The following is a 20,444-nucleotide window of genomic DNA, read 5'->3' on the forward strand; positions in this document are numbered from 1 at the left end:
CTGTTAATTTATTATATGGCATGTTCATATAACAGAGAAATGTAAAAATGATTTCAATGCAAGTAAAATGCATTTTATGCTATATCTTTAATAAAATAAGAATTACATGATAAATTTTAATTTGGAACCTGTGTGTGAGAAAATTCTCTTCATCCAGATTTGATTATAGCTTTCTTCCCTTATGAAATTCATAAAGGTCTAGAAAGTTCACAAGAGGTAGCTATGTGTCCAGGCAAGTTGTGTGTTAAGAAAACCACAAAATCTGTGTGAAAACAAGTGCGATTTCAGATGCAAAAAGCCGCATAAGTGATATACAGTTAGCTGATCACTACCAAGGTGTGGAATAGAATGACTAAAATGTATTAGGTGTGAAATGAAGGTTTAATTGGTTTTAGCATTAAGACTCCCTTATCTCTCCTAATGCTGACAGCAGAGACTTCTCAATAGGAGTTGCCTTCACTCTGTGGATTCACCTACTAAGTGCTTTCCTTTTCTTTAATTCATATACGGAGAACAAGTGTGATTGGCCTATTCTTGCAATAAAAGCAAGAGAATATTGCCCTCTTGTGTTGAGAGATTTAGGAGACCCCAAAATTGTTTAGAAATAAGTATTATTAATAAAAATAAATGTCTTTTTAATTTATTTATTTTACATCTGACCTCATTTTCCTCTCCCTCCTCTCCTCCATTCCCTCCCCTCTTTTGCCCTGCTCACTTCATTTTTACTCCTCCCCTGTTTCTGTTCAGAAAGTGATAGGCCTCCCATAAATATTAAATATCAATAATCAGGCCATTGTTTTTTAAAAACTGCTAAACAAATGTTAAAAGTATTTATTAGCCTTCTTTAATAGAATACTTCTATGGCATATTGCTTGACTAAAAATAATGATTTCATTTTGATAGTTTGCATATTGTTTTAAGGGCATCATTTATTTCTATCACTATTTTGTGTAATATACAACTTCAGGAAAGAAAATGTACTTATGGTATGCAACCTCCTACATGTTTATAAATACATTGTTTTTATTGCCAAAATAGCTTTAAATATTCTTGTCTTATTAAAACCTAAGGAACACAGTGTGGCGCACAAGCTATTCTGTTGATGTGGGTAGTTTATAGGTGTCATGAAGCCTGGCTCTGCCAAGTGAGAACTTAATTTGCCTTCCTGAAATCCTGCAATATATAAAGCAAAGGACAGAGTGGGAAGTTCAGTGGAAAATGATCCCTAGACAATAGCATAGACTGAGAGTTTATGACTGAAGCAGAAAGGACAGGGTACATGTCATTGCATTTATGGTAGACTGAGTGAGACTCAAAATAATTTCTAAGATAATATAGCTACACTTAAAATCAGATGAAAGTTTAGATCTCCTTTTGGATTTTTAAATAAAAACTAAATTCTGAAGGAAGTTGCACCAATATTAATACACTTCAAACCTCTGTGGATCTCTGGTGACATACAAAAGTGCAAATAGGAGCTTGTTCATGACAGCCTGAATGTTCCCGGGTCTTCCTTTTTTTTGTCAGAAAAGCGGTCAGTCCCTTAAAGATATCGTGTGGGCAGTAAACTGGGGTCATGGCTTTTCAGTCTCTCTCTAATCTTACTGCCTGGACCTCACTCTGATGTTTCACAAAGCTATTGCTGTGGGGCTCCTTGGGGAGAACTAGAGACCATACAAGGTTGCTTCTCTGCTTTCCCAATGCCCTGTTACCACAATGATCTTGAGAAAATTTGTGAAATCAGCACAGACAAATGACTGTATATTTGCTTACTACTCATAAAGGATAAGCTGGTTAGAGATGGCAGGGACTAGTGATAAATATAACTTAAGGTTATTTATAAATATGTATATACATACATAACATCTGATGAATTTAGATTCAATAAGAATAGTGCATACATCAAAATAGTCTACTCACAATAATTTAGCAACAATTTGGTGTGGTTTATTGTTCAATTTTCTAAAACATAGACTTGATCATTGTTGTAGCGAAACTTTTAAAATATTATAAAATGAAGCACTGATTTCTTTAAATATTATTTCAGCTTTACTGTTTGTAAAATTCAGTATTGGATTATGCTTGGAAGAAGGGAAAATATATGACTCTGAGAGAAAAACAATCCATAGAGTAGACTACAAAAATATACACATGATTTCATTAGGAAAACCCATAAACTAGTTAAAGAAATGTTTAAAGGTGTTCCAAATAGAATATAGGGACCGCATATTCCTAAGAGATTTAGAAGAAAGTTAGTCAGTAGAGGAAGCTGTCTGCTTATAAGACTATAGTATAGATTTTTATTGTTTGAAACAAAGTCATCAAGCTAATTCCTGTTTCAAAGTTGTTTACCTATGTTCTGTCTGGTGCTTATATAACAGTACATCATTCTTACAGAAAATTCAAAAATACACAAGGTAAAAGGCAGAGATAATGTGTTGGTGACCAAATTCTTCCATCTCTGCAAAGAGGATGGATATAAATATGGAAACAGAAATGCAAACATTTGTAAGGATCCTATTTTTTCCGGTGATAAAACTGAAGATTTGGATTTTCTTCCATCTTTTTCTCCATAAGAGATTATGACGTTTGAGTTGGAATTTTAGATAAAGAAAAGGGAATGTGTTGCTACTGATTCTGGGGTGTGTGTATGTATGTGCAAGAAATACTGGATAATATGTGGAGTGTTGAAGATTTCCCTCTGAGTAAATTACACCTTCATGACAATCTATGTGAATTTTGTCAATTGAGCTGTACTGTATAATTGGCTGACCTTGTGAAATACAGGGGAGACATACTAAAGCAATGAGCTTTGGTAAGATCATTAGGTCTTGCTCAGCTGGATTCTAGAAATGAGTAAGAGAATAACAGAAGACCGAGCCTAGCAAAAGAACAAATAACCCCTCTCATTCCATAATTGCACATGGTCCAAGAAGAAGGTCAAAGAATTGCACAGAATGTAATGACATCAACAAAACTCTTTCAAAAAGTTAAGTTCAAATGCAAAGAAAAATGTTAATGTTCTTGTTCAATTACAGATGGAGGTGAATGTAACAGAAAGTATAGAGAGTTAAAGATGATTGAGTTAGAGATCATTGGCATATTCTACACAAAACTGCCAACTGAAATAAATCCAGGCCAGGGATGTTACACCAAGAACAAAGGTTGTTTTTAGAGCCCTGAGACCAAGAAGAAATCAACATGTCATTACCAAAGAACACAGAAGTGTGTGTTACTTACATTCAATAGCAAAACATTGCCACTAGCTTTGAATAGTATGGAAGAGAAAGATGAGAAAGTTTGGAAGTAAAGGCCAAGAAGGCCTGGATAATCCCCAGGCACAGGGAAGCAAATGGGAAATTTATTGCACCCCCAGGTTTAGAAACATTCATGGAAGGAGTCTAATCCACTTTCACATGTGATTTTTAACTAGCTCAACCACCACTCTCTATTTTCTTAACAAATCATTTGGTTGGATAGTTTAGCAATCAGGGCAAGCTGAGACACTTGCAAGCTGAAAGAGTAGACTCAGAAACAAAAACAACTGATGATTCAAGACAAACCTTTTCAATTCCTTTTGTTTTATTACCACTAGCTGTCTCATAATATCAAGTAAAACGGCAAGCTGAAAATCATGTTTGTTGTGTAATCAATCCATAAAGACAAATTACACATGATGTAAAGCACAGCAGGGTTTGTTAAACAATCTTCATTTTACTCCGACATTCTGAGTTTTCAAAATGCTTCTAGAGTATGAAAAACAAACAAATTTTCTTAAGGAAAAAGAAACCATAAGAATTTGTAAAAGTGTTTTACATATCATCTTTATGGATGATACACTTTACAGAAAAGAAAAAAAATTCCACCTTCAGGACAAAAGTACTAAGATTATACCCAAACAACGAAGTGTGCCTCAGTACTGCAATTCTCCAGCCATCGGAGGCTTCCCTATAGATTGTTAATATGGAGGAAGAAAAAAGGGCAGTTAGAGAATGTAAACCTTGCCATGCATATTTTTATATTAATACCTATATTCTTAATACTAAATCCCTAAGCATAAGCTTTAAACCACCCAGCATCAAAAAAACAAAAAAAGAAAAGAAACAAAAGCAAATAGGCTTTTGGACAGAGAAATAAATAATGAAGAGAGGAAAGTAGAAGCCTATTAAAACAATAGAACGTAGATTGTTTGGCTTATGATATGAGGTGTTTCACATTTATACGGCAAACAGGCTCTTAAAAAATGTCATTGGTTGAGGTGTGGCATACTTCTTACACAAAGGGGAAACTCTAGAAGGAAATCCAAGCCTGCATCTAGTTTTTGCCTGGTCTGTGCTTGATTCTGAATGCCCTCTGTCTGCACCACTCCTACATCTTCAGGAAGCCAGGCAGATGTCACAGATCTACCCACGCTCATCTGGAGGTCCCACAAGAACTGTCAGGGTTGTAGGCACCCTTAAATTAGACAGAGCACTCTGAAATCATCAGTCCTGGTTAATTCTGGCCCCTGTGTGCCGTAGACTTAACTGTTAATTTAGTGTTTAAGGATATAAGTCAATGAGGCAATCTGCAGTCTAAGAATAAGTTTCAAGTGTTGACTGTTAGAGGGTTAGAATGAGAACTCACCTTGGCCACAAGTGGTGTTTCTACTACTGTATTTTAAACTTCATGCAGCAAACAGAGCAAATGCTCATGTAAGCAGGAAGTATTTTTATGTCCATCTGTTTTAAAATAAATGAGATGATTACATATTGGTCACAAAATTTTCAGAAAAATACAGTCTATTTTAAAAATCATGTTGTTTCCCCAAAAATAAGACCCAAGAAAATAGTATCTTTATGTACTATATGTATCTGCAAGAAATCGTGATAAAAGAAATTGCCTGACATTTACTCTTCTATTTACTGACTTCCCTTCATAATCTTTTGAAGTGTGAATATAGCTGATAGCTCAGAGCTATGTACCTAGTATAATATGATGGTACTCTATAATATTAGAGTAGTAATGTTATCATTATGTTTGAAAATGGCACTTTTAAGAGTTTCCCCTAGTAAAAATATACACTCTGGGCACTAAAATAAATTTATATTATGTCAGTAAAAATGGAAAAAATGTGAAGTGTATCAAAGTAAGGAAATAATCAACAGGTTATTTACCAGAATAGAAAAGAAAAGATTTTTTTTTTTTCAGAAAATCACCAAATACCAAAGCACTGTCATTTTGATTAAATGCAACAAGCTATTCATTGCTCTGAATTTCCATTTTGGGAAATAGTTGTGATTTATGACGTATAGCTGTTCCTGAAAGTAACATTAGAACATATTGTAGCCAAAGCTGATAGGAATTCCAGGTAATTCATAATGATGTCTACAGATGTTTAGTCTACAGTTCTATTGAGTTAACAGGAGTCATTTTCAGACTCAGAATCATCACAGACTACCTGATCTTGAGCTATAATACTACTTACATTTGTAATTCTCTGAAAATTGGGTTAAATAATTTGTATCAACTGTGACCTCTTGAACAATGAGTGTGTCTCAAACACTAGTCCATGGCACAAAGCTAACCTCAGCTGTACTGACATATACATACTCAAACACAGACACATACATGCATGCACACACAGACACACAGACACTCTCATACACAAACACACAGCTAACATCATTTTTAAGCACTGCTTAACTTTATGGCATGTAAAGTTTGTTAGGATTTTTCTGATAGATTTATTTCATTTCCATGTTTGAAAAAGGAAACATCTTTTTGAAAAATAGTTACAAATTTGAAAAGTCACTGCTAAAGATACTGGTGCATTAGAACAAATGGCTAACTATGTAAGCAATACAGTTTTAATTAAGTACATAACATTTGTTAATACAAAATGTAAGGAAATTAACAGTAATATTCTTGACACCGGATGCAATTCTGTGGAATGTAGCAACACAGAAATGGAGCAAGTGTGTGTTTTCCACTAAGAATCACCAAAAGTTAAACCTGGCAAAAATATTGCAACCTTTGACTCATTCCACCTTCCAACTTGTTTTGAGTTAACCACGTTACCTCTCTAGTATGACTGTTTTAACTCTTAGCATTGAAATAGCAGTATTCCCATTGGGTTTAAAATTACTTATGTGGACTATTGTAAGAATTACTTATTGTAAGAATGACGCACAGAAGCATGTATGTTATCCAAATCCCAAAACAGGACTAGGAAGGCACTCCTAAAAGTTTCTTTTTCACTCACCGGAGTAAGACTGTAGTCAGAATTGAACATTTGGGAAAGGCTTTGATTGCTGTGAAAAATAGAATGGGCCATGCTCTTAATGTTTACAAATTTCTTAAAACAGGTGAAAGTCAGATGTAGTATATTTGAGCGGAGGCCTTATTTGATTTCCTTGGTGGGATGATTTGGAAAAAAAATATTGACTTTTCAGACACACCAGTAATTCGCAGAATGCCTTGCTGGTTTTCTGTGCCAGGAGAGCCAGGAAAGCCAGAAGAAAAAGTTCCCTTATGATTCTGTTTGTTGCTAGCAGGTCATCAGGAAGCTTGGCTGAAGGTCAGATTTAAATTTTAGCATATCAATTTACAGTCCTTAAGAAGGCATACTACACATTTTTATATATGTGAAACAATTTTTCAAATAATCTTCCTATTATCCTGGACTCATTTCCAAGTGTGTTTTTAAATGATCCAAATGATCTTGATATATGATTTATTGTGTGAGTATTGTATTAATATTATATTATATATTGTAATATATTATCTAATACTGTATATACATGCAAAGTAATATTCTAACTTATATAGGTAGTTCATCTCCCTACCTTCAAACTTGGCCTTGCCCTTGCCCTTTTCCTAGCGTAAGAGACAGAGCACTGGGTAAGAGAAGCAAACAGACAAGACTACATCTCCTTGACATTCTACACAATATCATCACAACATCTCTTAGCGCCAATGCAGGACATAGCAAACATTACTCATTTAACATCGTCAAGGCCAGATTTTTTCACCTTAACAAGCCGCTATCATTAAGGAAGGAGAAATGAGAAAGCTAAATGCAAAGGTTATGTCCTCCAGTTAAAACATAAGCTGGCTGAGAGCACAGACACGTACCATTGTGATATATGCATCTATCATCTTAATTCAGAACAAACTGATGTTAAATAAATGTCACATTTAAATTTTGATTATTCTTTGGGTTGACAGATTCTAGTCCCATATGTTTTTTTCGTCTTTCCCCTATTGCATATTAGAAGGAACTGTTCTAATACTTAAAACTGATATCTCATCCTTTTTGCATTCAAAAAAGTTCACTATCATATGTCAGACTAGAAAACTTACCAAAGTAATAACATCAAGAATCAAATTTTCTCTTCCTCCTTTGCTTCTCTTCAAGAGAACTAGTGGGAACTGATCTCAGTGTGCCTCGGTATGTGTGGATATTCGAGCAAAGTCAAAACAGACTTCCACAGAGTTTTATAGAAGCCATGGCAATCTAGATGGACCATGTGTCTAATATTAAGACCCAAGTTATCAGCAGATACCACTAGGATACTGTCATTTTAACAAGACTAGAGTCATCTTTCATGGGTTCCATAGATATCAACAAGCATGTAAACATAAACAGGAACACACTTTTTTTGGTTTTAGCTATCACGTTTCTCCTCTTTTTCAGATAATGCTTAAAGGACTCTGCAGAATTTCTTGGTATTGGACAGAGAGTCTCCTCTGTTGCCTTCCCAGTCCACTGCCTACAAGATTTGACTCATTTGTGATCACTTTGAGAATCTCCCATGATTTGCAATGGTTACATGAATGCTTGGGAAGAAAAATTTGCAACACCTTACTACATGTTCTCCATGGCACCCTAGGGAAAGAAGCCGGAGAAAACTCACAAAGCACTGATTTTTAAAATGAATCTTATTGTGAGGTTTCGGAGAAGCTTTCGAACACTTATTGTTCTTTTAGCTACTTTTTGCTTGGTGAGCATCCTCATTTCTGCCTACTTCTTGTACTCTGGCTACAAACCGGAAATGACACTGGTTGAAACTACTGCCGAAGCAGAATGTGCTGACATCAAAATCCTCCCTTATCGGTCCATAGAGCTGAAAACCGCCAAGCCTATTGACACGTCCAAAACCGACCCCACGATCCTCCTCTTTGTAGAGAGTCAGTATTCTCAGCTCGGTCAAGATATTATAGCAATCTTGGAGTCCAGCCGTTTTCAGTACCAGATGGTCATTGCTCCAGGCAAAGGAGACATACCACCTCTTACCGATAGTGGCAAAGGGAAATACACGTTGATTATTTATGAAAATATTTTGAAATATGTCAGCATGGACTCATGGAACCGGGAGCTTTTAGAAAAATACTGTATAGAATACAGTGTTAGCATAATTGGTTTTCATAAAGCCAACGAGAACAGCTTACCAACGACACAATTGAAAGGTTTTCCTTTGAACTTATTCAATAATCTCGCTCTGAAGGACTGCTCTGTGAACCCGCAGTCTCCTCTGCTGCACATTACCAAAGGCCCAAAGGTTGAAAGGGGACCTCTTCCTGGGGAAGACTGGACGATTTTCCAATATAACCATTCTACCTACCAGCCAGTGCTTTTAACGGAGTTACAGACAGAGAAACCCCTCCCTTTCTTGTCCAGCAAAACACTCTATGCCACAATAATTCAGGATCTGGGGCTCCATGATGGGATCCAGCGTGTTCTATTTGGTAACAACTTGAACTTTTGGCTACACAAGCTCATCTTCATAGACGCCATCTCCTTCTTGTCAGGAAAAAGGCTGAGTTTGTCCTTGGATAGGTACATCCTTGTGGACATTGATGACATATTTGTGGGGAAGGAGGGAACAAGGATGAATGTCAAAGATGTGAAGGTAAGATTGTAGATAAAGGATAACTTAATTTGTGATTTGTTGACTTTATGGTTTTGATAAAATATAATCTTTAAAATACTTTATACCATAATCACTGATTCCAGCTACTGCTTAACTATTGTGCACACACACATAAGCACAGACATATACATGTGCACACAAAGACCTCTCTCTCTCTCTCTCTCTCTCTCTCTCTCTCTCTCTCTTTCTCTCTCTCTCTAAATAAACAACAAAGTACAATAGAAACAATGAAACATCCCAGAGTGTAATTGAGCTGCATCCCCTGAGTTTGTGTTATGCCTTGTCAGTCCCAATCAAAAGCCCAGAAACGATGCAAGCACCCTTTCAACTTTCCTGAAACATTTATACAATTGCAAATATTGGCATTAACAAAAATAGTTTTAAAGGGCTTGACCTTAAGAATCTCTCAGTTTTATCTCTTCTACTTTATGATATTGTTTTGGGTAAGAGAGTGGTATTGTTGTTGACAGTATTTCATGGCTATACTCATTGAAGCCAAGCAAACTGACCCTGTGACTGCTACTAAATATAGAAGAGACCAACTACAAAGCTGAGTAGGGTGATGCACTTCTATTCGAGCTACTTGGGAGACTGAAGCAAGCGTTAAAGACAACCAGTCTAAAGAACATACCAGAAGGAAAGAACAAAAGTAATAAAATATAGTACACAAGGTTAACTAGTCTGAGAATAATTTTCTAAGTTTCAGTCTGACATTCTCATATGCCATTTCAATGGTATCTTCTCTTGGTTTGCATATAACTAAATTGACCCTGTGCAGAGTATTTTAGAAAATATAAACACAAATTTTAGTAGCATTAGTATTATATAAAGGGACTGAAGATTGCTGTGTTGTCTTTCTCAGTCTTGATAATTAGCTGTTGCCTTGCAAAGATGAACCCTATACACTACTTCAGATAACAGCTTTAATCTAAAATATAATGACCACTAGTAGATAAAGAATTCATACCAGTAACACTAGTTCACTTTTAAAAATAAAATTCGAAGTCTCCGAAGATCAGCAAACTCTTTCTAATGAGTATCTGAGCAAAACATCATGATATCGATACAAATAAATCATTCGGATGAGATACAAAGTGTTAAAGTGTTTAAGTGGTAGCAGTTGAGAGTTCTCTTTTTTAATGAATTTATTATTCCCTTCAATTAGTTCAAGTAACAATGTTTTATCTTAAATTTAAAAGAGGTCATGTGTTTCAAAATGCTCTCAGAGTGTTAAATTTCTAATTTGAAATCTGAGAACAGGAATTTATAATTTGGACCCCCCCAAATCAACATAAATCAAAAGATTGTTAACATTTAACCTAAATTAGCAAACTCAAATCTAGCTAGGACATTTATTTGTAAGAAAAAGATGATGGTTCTTCACCAATACTCACTAGATATGCAAAATACTGATAACTTCTTAAATTGTGTAACCCAAGCAAGATAACAGAATATTGAAACTCAACAAAGTTGTGAAATTTTTATATACAAAAAGAGCTGAACATCAGGCAGTGGTGGCAAACACCTTTAATCCCAGCACTTGGGAGGCAGAGGCTTGCAGATCTCTGTGAGTTCAAGGTCAGCCTGCTTATATACTTATAAGGGCATAGCTAGATCATGTGGTAGATCTATTTCCAACTTTTTGAGAAAATTCCACTCTGATTTTTATATCAGCTGTATCAGTTTACACTTACTTGCTTATTATAACTTTCTCCACATCCATATCTTCATTTATTATCGGATATATGATATGTTGTTTTATTTCTTTTCATTTATGTGGATGGGTGTTTGGGCTACATATATGTTTTTGTGCCACATGTGTGCCTGCTACCCATGGAGGCCAGAGGAGGGCATCAGATCCCCTAAAATTGGAATTAGACGATTGTAGGCTGTCTTCTGTGAGGGTACTGTGGATTGATCAAGGGTCATCTAGAAGAACTGCCAGTGTTCTTAACTTCTGAGCCATCTCTCCAGCCCCAAGGCTGAGAACCTTACATATCTTCAAAAAAAATGCATCTATTTCTCTTTGACTATCTACTATACATAAGACAAAATGACATGATCTAATTAATAAAATTAAATTTATTTAAGGTTCTTTATGATCCACCCAAAATTTACCTCTTCTATATCTATCTTTACTACTTTGCAATATACATTGTTCTTGTCTGATTAGTCCACATTTCTACTCAACTAAATCTTCTATATTTCTGCTTCTGTAGTAAAGAGGCCGCTTGTTGGTTCCCAGCAGCTTAGCCCCAAAATAATCACACAGAAACTCTATTAATTAAATCACTGTCTGGCCCATTAACTCTAGCTTCTTATTGGCTAATGCTTACATATTAATTTAACCTGTTAGCCTGTGTATCTCCACGTGGTTGTGGATTCCTGGCTAAAGTTCCAGTGTCTCATTTCAGCGGGACTACATGGCTTCTCTCTAACTCTGCTCTTCATTCTCCAGCATTTAGCTTAGTTTTCCCTGCCTAGCTCTGTTCCCCTATAGCTCTGCTATAGGCCCAACACAGTTTCTTTATTTATCAATGGTAATCACAGCATACAGAGGGAAGTCCTACATCATGCTTCAATATAATTTATCAGCTTCAGTGTCACTACTAAAATTCATAATGTTCCCATTTAAAATGATACAACAAAGTGTTATAAGGTAGAATAATGATTCCTAGAGGCTTGGAAGGAAGAGAGTGCGACACAAAAGGTTATTGCACAGTAGGTACTAACGTCCCGTTAGGATGGAGAAGGTTTAGTGTTCTTCAGTCCAGTAGCTGGATGCCTATAGTTCATAATGATTTGCTTTAAGTGTTGTGGCGAACTAGCAAGCAGGAGTCCGAAGTCCCCAACCATAAATGATTGGAAAATATTAATTGCCCTGACTTAATTATTTTACAGTGTATATACTTTGAAACATCACACTGTACCAATGAATTCATAACATTATCATGTGTTAATTAAAAAGAAAAAATTAAAAGATATCCCAAGTCCCATTTCTTTTGCAAATGTGACATGTTTTCTAATGACCTCAGCAGATGGTAACTTTTCTTTAACCTGAGCTCTTAATAATCACCAATCTCTTTCTTAACATCTTTGCGAGCATGAGACAACTTTAAACAACTTTCCTCATACATTTAATTGTGTCCTAAAATATGAAGAAAGTAACCTTAGATATGGATTGTAAAGTATTTAATTGAGAATTATTATACAATATTTAACTGTTAGTGAGTAAATATTTAATAACTCATAAAATAGTTGATTTATTTCCGGAGAATGGTTTACGATAGTTTCCAATGTTTAGATTTGTATTGACGCCAGATGTGTATACCCAGAGAAAGAACAAAGAAGAAAGTGTCTTAGATCCAGAGGAAGATGTACCATTATGGTGTTCATTACAGCACATGGGGAAGGGTGAGGGGCAGGCAGAATATAAACCCAAATATCCTGGGAAGGGGAGGGAAAATGAAAATCCCTGGAAGCTCAGCCCTGATCTTCTCATCTAGGCTTCCCCAAAGGATAACTGCGCCGAGGACCTCACAAAATCAGCAGGTGTGCATCAGAGGGGTGTTATTCTAACATCTTCATTTGGTACCTTCAATAAATAAGTACCATCAGATGCTGTGCATATTGGTTCCTTTTCTACATAAACACTGATTCATGCTATGAATTTACATCTTTTAGTACATACAGTTTTAAAGAGCATAAGAGAAAGGCTCTACACAGAAAATTTGACTAATTTAGTAAAGGTCTAGTAGTGCCCATGTGTGTGTGTAGGTGTGCAAATGCCACAGCATGTTTGTGAAAGTCAGAGGACACCCTGACATGTCAATCTCGACTTCCTCCTCTTTGATACAGGTTCTCCTTCCTAGTTTGATGTTACATATACCAACCAGCACTTTCTAGTTTACTTGAAAGAACAGTCACCAGTCAAGATATATTTCATCACAACTTTCTTTTCTTTAAATTCTTAATCTCAAGTATTCATGATGGTCTTTTTCCATTCGATTTCCATGAGGAAGCACAGTATATTTAGCTTAGTGAACGGAAAAGGCTGAATTTGCTCCATAAGGAGACATCTTTAAAGAAACAATGAGGTCTCTTTCATATAAAAATAAACTTTCAAAATCAGGTACAGGTAAACATTTTGCTGAGAATGAAAAGCGTAAAAAAACTATATACCATGAAAACATCCATCAAACTGGGTATTCAGCAGAAAATATATAATATATGCTTAGTGAATAATTTAGTTTAATATGTGCTATTGCTTATTTGTGAATTCTATCTTTTCTTTTAAATAAAATATAAATAAATGTTGTTGGGAGCACAGTGTTGAGGTGCCTGTGCCCACAGATCTCTAAAGATGACAGGAAGGTGAAGCACCTAGAATCGTTCTTTCAAGGGGAAGAGCACATAACCTGATTTTACAGAAGACTGGAAATTGGAAGTAATTAACAGTCTGGTGATCTGTGTTATCTGTTCAACCAGACCTTATCAAGTTCTCACAAGCAGGACCAGAACTATCCAATAGTCTAAATGACCCATGCAACGAGGGAACTCCTCAAGCTCCCACAATCAGAATTGGAGATTCCAAATATTCTAAGCAACAATTGCATTATCTATATAGCTAAGATCCATGAAGCTTCCACAACCAGGATTTGAAATACTTAATAGTTAAATGACCCTTACATTATCTATGTAGCTAGGAGCTCTGCCCACCTCCCACAACCAGAATCAGTGGTGGCTAATATCCCAGTTGGCCTCTTTGTTGTCTATATGATCCAAACCAGACCAGAGACTTCCCTAGACTCATAACCTAGTACAGGCATTTGAACCCGTCTCTTTAAAAGAAATGTCATATACTAAGTCGAGTTACCAATCTAAGTTTCATGTGCACTGGAGATTTATTACATTAGGAAACTTTCTTAATGTAAGTTTTTAAATTTTACAGTGTTTAAATTTGTTGGTAATAAACTCCCTGATATCAGATACCCCACAATCTTGATTAAGGTTGATAAGGAGGTGAGACCTTTTTGAGAGGTCTGCCTGACACCTGCAGAGAGCCCCTCAAAACATGCACAGTGCAGTTGCTGAACTTGCTAGCAGAAGGAAAGTATGCACACAATGATCTGTAGCTCAAGAAAGAATCATGTTTCATATGACCAAATTACTAATTATTACAGGAAGTAAAAAAAAGTGTGACAATATCTTTTCTTCTAAGAAATAGGAACGGCTTAACGGGAGATGTGGTTTTAAGGCCTCCGAGAAGAACTAATAATGTACTAGCAACCCAAGGTAGAGAGTGCTCAACACCAGTGAGGCAGCCCAATCTGAGCCTTGGCTGGCAGAACCAGGGTCTTTTTATGAATGGCGAGTTACTGATGATAACTAAAGGATGCGCTAGTGTACATAAGCAGCTGTATGACCATATATTGAGGGAATTGTTTGGAACAAGGATATAGAACTCCCTTGATGCTACCCAAGTGAGACTTAGATGTGTTGAATATCGAGTACCACTTGAGTAGCATAGATCTGCCAGCTAGAAGGTGACATGATTTCAGGTAAAGATATGTGTCACTAGATATGTATTTGATGATACAGTTAAGTCATCTACAAGCTTATCTATTATAACTTTTAGAATATTGATTTTATGCTAATTTTAATATTAATATTGCTAAGTGCTATGCTCATTTTATGCAAGGTCAGAACAGATACAACACCAAAAAATAATGTTTTATATTTTAAGAATGAATAAAGTGAAACATAGCATTATATAAATATATGTACATGAGCAAATAATAAGTAATAGAAAGAATGCATAGTATAATAATTTGAGTAATTCTGCTTTATTTTATATGATACTGGTTTAGGATCAAGTTTGCTTACTGGGGCCAGTATTAAAGAGTTAACTTTGGCTGTGTTCATTATCTTCTCACTTCAGATTATACAAAGCTACACTGACAATGTAAATTTGCTCAATGGTGGTGAGAATCAAATAAGATAATGTGTAGGAAAGAATAAGATAGCCTAACTGGCCATTTGGATAAAGTCATCTCAGCTCTGGGGTGATCAGGAGAGCTCATGACTTGAAACTGCCTGGAGTCCCCTGTGTGTTCATTGAACAACAAATAAGTGGAAAAATCAGTGGATTCAGTAGCCTCTATGAATCAGTCAATGTATATGGAATTGTGCATATGGAAAAGTACTGGAAAGAATAAGAGTATAAAAAGAACTGGAAACTTTAATGATTTTTAGCCCTGCTAAATGTGGGGCATCTAAGTTTAAGCTATTGGAAGAGAAAAGTTGACTGTTTGATGTTTTTCCAACAATGTGGCAGTGTACAGTTAAAATATTTGGGTTTAATAGTTAAAAACACAGTCACAATAACCAAGGGAAATGGATCAAGTAAAAAAATAAGAAAGGTTGATTGAACCATTTAGGATACCATGACAAATCAGTTTCACAGAGGCAAAATTCATCCATGTGCTGAGACAGTGGTCATACTCGAAGCCTCTTGTAGGTTGATCGCTGGGGAGAAAGAGAGAAGGAGAGAGCAGTGTAAAGTCAGAGGGGAGAAGAGATGATGGCATGATTGACTAAGAACAATACAGTGCTCATGAAATAGAGGAGACTCATTCATCAGAAAATCTTTACTGTTCTTAGTTATTTTATGACCCTTTAAATAATAATTTCCATGTGACTCTTGACATCACTGTGAGATGTACCAAATAACACTCTCATAAAAATCCCTGAAATTTAGAATACTGCAGTGTTTGAGCAGCAAAAGAAAAAGGAAGCTAAAATCTCACATAATTCTCCTACTCGGAGATTCAAGTCTACTAAGATGGTTCTTTCTTATTTTCATGTTTGCTGTCTTTCTTGATGGCCACTAGTCATTGTAAATGTGCTTAATATTAGATAGAAATACATACGCTTTATCCATATGCTTTCATGTTAATCTGTGTCCTGGATATAAAATCAATATTACTACGGTAGTTTTTTTTATCTATTGCTATTGTTTTAAGTGTGGAATTGTGCTGTATGCTTATTTGTGAGTCCACATACACATGTGTGCACATACAAAGGCCATGGATTGATGTTGGCTATCTTCCTCTATCTCTCCAGCTACACCTGAATTTTTTGAGATAGGGCCTGTCTCTCAAACGAAAACTCACTGATGGCCAGGAACTGACTGCCCAATAGGCACCAGGGATTCTCGTATTTCTATCTCCCTGTCCTGCTTATATATGAAGACCCTACCTCAAAAAAGAAAAGTACCATTGTCCCAGCAGTGTACTGTCCTTTCACGTGGATCAGTGTTTACATGGGTGTGGAAGATCTGAACTCAAGCCTCAGGTTTATGTACAGAACACTTTCCTGACTCAGTCTTCTCCTCAGACCCTGAATACTGTTTTAAATATATATTTATTTTTGTTCTGCTCTTTTCATTTTTGTTTTGATCAGTTTCTTGTCCATCTGAAGTGAATGTGCCACCACTAAGACCCTAAAAGTATATTTTACAACAAGACCTGTGACAAATGATTTTTATATTGAGGATATTCTGTTTTTAATTGCAAATTGGATTTCATTCTAAAGATTAAGTTGTACCTGAATTTCTTTGCACTCCAAAAGGCCAGATGGTAATGGGCCTTATACAAATATTTAAGTGTACCTTGATTAGTTTATAGAATAATTTCATTTCTGAGAGACTAACTTCTTGAACATAAGGGAAGGGATACAGTTACAGTTACAAGATCTTGTTTCTTCCTTGAATTACAGTTGTTGTGTGCATAGAAAAGGAAAAACATTATAAGGTATCTTGCTGAGAGTGAACAAGCTGTCAAAGTCTGAGAAAGGTGGAAGAGAGAACCCTTAGAGAGGGTAATTATTATCTTTGTGGGCAAATGCTTAGATGCTCTGGGGAAAGTCAAGATGGTATTTTCTCTGTATTAGTATATCGGTAATTTTATATAATATATATATTACTTATAAATTAATTGGCTTAGAACATAATTTTTCTTCTCAGACTAAACCGTGATGTGTGATGTTTTTGTTATAATAATTATCAACTTTTCACTGAGGTGGTTTCATATCTAAAATATGACTAAAGAGAAAAACAAAGCAAAAACAAAATACTCCTTTTGTGCTCCTGATGGAAATCCATAGTTATTCTGAATAAATTGAATTATAATGGAAAATAGCACCTTGGTTATCCAATCCTGAGGGAGCTGGAATGTGTCAGTGCTGCTATCAATCAGAAAGCAGGCTAATGCTTTAGAGCAGCTGGGTTTAGTCTTGATCTTTCATTCCCCTGTGTGTTACTTGTGTAGAATAGATCCATTCCTTTAGTCTATTGGTAGGGTTGATCATTTCCAATGAACACGTCAATCCAAAAACAAACAAACAAAGCCAAAGAAAAAAATCAAAATAACAAACCCTGTAGTTCTCACCTTAAAATAAATAAGGGATAGTTTTTCCATGGCCAAGTTTGGTTGACCTCAGCGCAGTAACACAGATTGAGATCACCTCAAATTTCATGTTCCAACATAAAGAAATTCTATTGTTGTACAGAACAAAGAAATTCCCAAATCAAGGCAAGTTTAAAATATGTTGGTGGTACATAGACAGGAAGTTGTAGCAAGATGAAGGAAACTTTTCCATAGTCCTTGCAGGCTATCTGATGACATTTTTATCTTATAGGTTAGTGGAAGCTCGTAGCGAGTTAAGCTAATAGATTGTGAAAAGTTCTATTTATGATATTAGTCACAGGTAGTATTTCACACACAGAGATGGACAATGAATGACTGCTCAGGGAACTAAAGCTAGCTGAGATAAAGTAATTAGCCTCTGGTTCTGAAATATTCCAACATCTGCACATCATTGCAGTGCTATTCAACCAGTCTCTGCAGACACAGCTTCTTTCTGGGAATTCTCCTTGACAAACACTTCTCTCCCTCAATCAACTATTCTTCAGAAGTGTTTCTTATTATCAGATGTTTAGCATTTCATATATTCTGGAGAGCATACTACCGAATGTCTGTTACTTCTCACTGGTAGAATGAACTTTACACACACCATTGACATCATTATGCATACCCTTACCCTGATGCTCCCAATGGTAAATCATGTTTTTCCACTGGAGAAAATCCAGCATCCTGAATTTGGTGTGTATCATTTTCTTTAATCAGTCGTTACATGTGGAAGTGTCATTAAACGATAAATTATTTACAATGTTACATCCCCTGTTTGGCAATATAGGTCTTCACCATATATATTATCTACAAATAATTTTCATTGCAGTTATTTTGGAAGTTAATCCTCTTATAATTAGTAGTTCTACACCTATTTCACTAAATTTGTTTTCATGGATCATCTCCCCAATGTTAAGATTGTCAGACTTTTAACATTTGGCATTTTCTTGATCATAAGGCTGAATGCTTTTTTTCATATACTTAATTATTCTTCTTTATTCACATTTTTTGTACAGCCCATGCTTTTCTCATTTCAATTCCACATTTTTGGTCTTTGTGAGGTTTTTAGATGTAAGATCTAGTTTGGTGTTTTCAGAAGACATATTTGCAATAGTTTTTCTCTACAAATCAGACATTGCTTCCCTTTACATGTCTTAATATCATTATCAGATTTATAGAAATATTTAAATTTTACCATAGTAAAATACATCATTATTTAACACATTATGTGTGAGCCTTTGGGAGTGGACTGTTCACTGACTTTGGACTTTTGATTTAGGGTTTGCTATATAACCATGCTTGCTTGGAGCTCAAGGTAAGACTAGCATCAAACTCATGATCCTACCATGTAATAGGATTGAAATCATTATTTTATTCATGTTTTGTCTACTCATGTTTTTAAAGTGTTGTTGTTATTTGTTATTTAAACACTCTTTAAATTATCAAAGCTTAGATATTTTATTTTGACATTTCAAAATTAATAAATAATTTTGTTTTGATTAATGTGTTTTATTTTTAAACTATCTTTGTGAATACTAAAGATATGGCTGAGTACTGACTATTATTCCAGAAGACCTTGCTTTAAATTCCAGTTTCAACCTGGTCGCTCACAGCTTTCTGAAACTCCTGTTCCAAGGGTTCCGACTTCTCTTCTGTCCTCTGAGGGCATTCTATACACAGAGCGCATAGACATACATGCAGGCAAAACAGCCATACACATAAAAGAAAAATAAAGAAGCATTTATAGAATAAATTACCTTTGTGAGATCACAATGTTTTTATTTTCCTGAAACTATTCTATTTTATTTTTTAATATCCAATGCCACAGAGAAACCCTGTCTCGAAAAACCAAAAAAAAAAAACCAAAAAAAAAATCCTTGTTTTATGTTATTAATAAGGTGTGCTAATATAAGTTTGAAACTAGTTACCATTTGATTTTATAACATTTTGATTTAAATTAGTGTCTTTTGTTTTATCTAATCCAACATTTTAATTGAAGTGTTTAATAGAGATTGGTAAATTCTATTTATTTTTTTTCTTCACCTTCTCTATGGTCTGTTTCACAGTTCAGTGTTTGGAACAGTCTTCATTCATTCTCTCCTTCTATAATTGTTACGTTGATAGCCTTTTCCAGGTTTCTTGAAATTTGTCATCAGTAAATGAATGTCATATGTCTCAGGTGTGAGAAAGTATATATCTTCAGTTTGAGTGGTAGAAATTATGTTTGCAAAATCTGTTAATTGTGTTGCTCAGTTGTTTTGAATTTAAGATTCTGTTTGTTATTCTAAAAAATTTAATATTTTAATATCTCCATTACCTCATAAATTTACTAACAATTTTATTAATAGTCTCAGTCTATAAAATTTAATATTATAAACCATTGTGATTTTCTTGGGGGCTTTAAAGAATTTAGAATTACTACATGTTCCTAATGAGTTATACCTCATATGTTACATTATAAAACAACTAACATCATATTTGAAATATTTTTTCTAAGAATTCTTTTTCATCTAGTAGTTTTCTAATTTGATCTCTTGGTCATCAAATTATTGTGTGTGTGTGTGTGTGTGTGTGTATGTATGTGCGTGCATGTGTGCTTTTTTAACTTCCAGTATCTCTGTGCTATATCTTTTAGAAACAGAATAAAAATTGATTTTGTTATTTTGATGTAGTCTGAAAATTTTAATTCTTTTCAGTGGTGACTCTAATCATATCTCCTGAAAATAATAAAAAAGCAATATTCAAAGACATAATAGCTGTGACTTTTTTCAGAAATCAATGAATGACAATGATTCTCCAATTCATAAACCCTGTTCATAAAAGCTGAAACAGAATACACCCAAATAAATCCCTTTGCAGGTATGTTGTTAATGACTCAGAATAACACAAGTCTGATTGCATCCTTCTGATTGCTTTCTTCAGGTAGAAAATTGCAATGCCATCTGTCTTCTCAAAAACAACAATGGAAGCCAAATGCCGAGTTATCTTTTCAATGGATGTTTAGTCCTCTCTTAGCTCAAGAAAGAAGTAGAATTTTCTTTGTTTCTCTTGGTTATTT

General features: G+C 35.1%; 1 protein-coding gene across 2 annotated transcripts in view; it reads left to right on the top strand.

Moving 5' to 3' along the window:
- The window catches only part of Ndst4 (N-deacetylase and N-sulfotransferase 4), a 270,123-nt gene that overhangs the window by 17,652 nt on the left and 232,027 nt on the right, over positions 1-20,444 (top strand). For both annotated transcript variants that reach the window (XM_057793295.1, XM_057793296.1), the window contains exon 2: positions 7,679-8,894. In XM_057793295.1, coding sequence (XP_057649278.1) covers positions 7,917-8,894 — 978 coding nt within the window. In that variant the 5' untranslated portion in view covers positions 7,679-7,916. The remainder of the gene's footprint in view (positions 1-7,678; positions 8,895-20,444) is intronic.

The sequence above is a fragment of the Chionomys nivalis genome, chromosome 18 (genome assembly GCF_950005125.1).
Source record: "Chionomys nivalis chromosome 18, mChiNiv1.1, whole genome shotgun sequence".
Classification (NCBI taxonomy): domain Eukaryota; kingdom Metazoa; phylum Chordata; class Mammalia; order Rodentia; family Cricetidae; genus Chionomys; species Chionomys nivalis.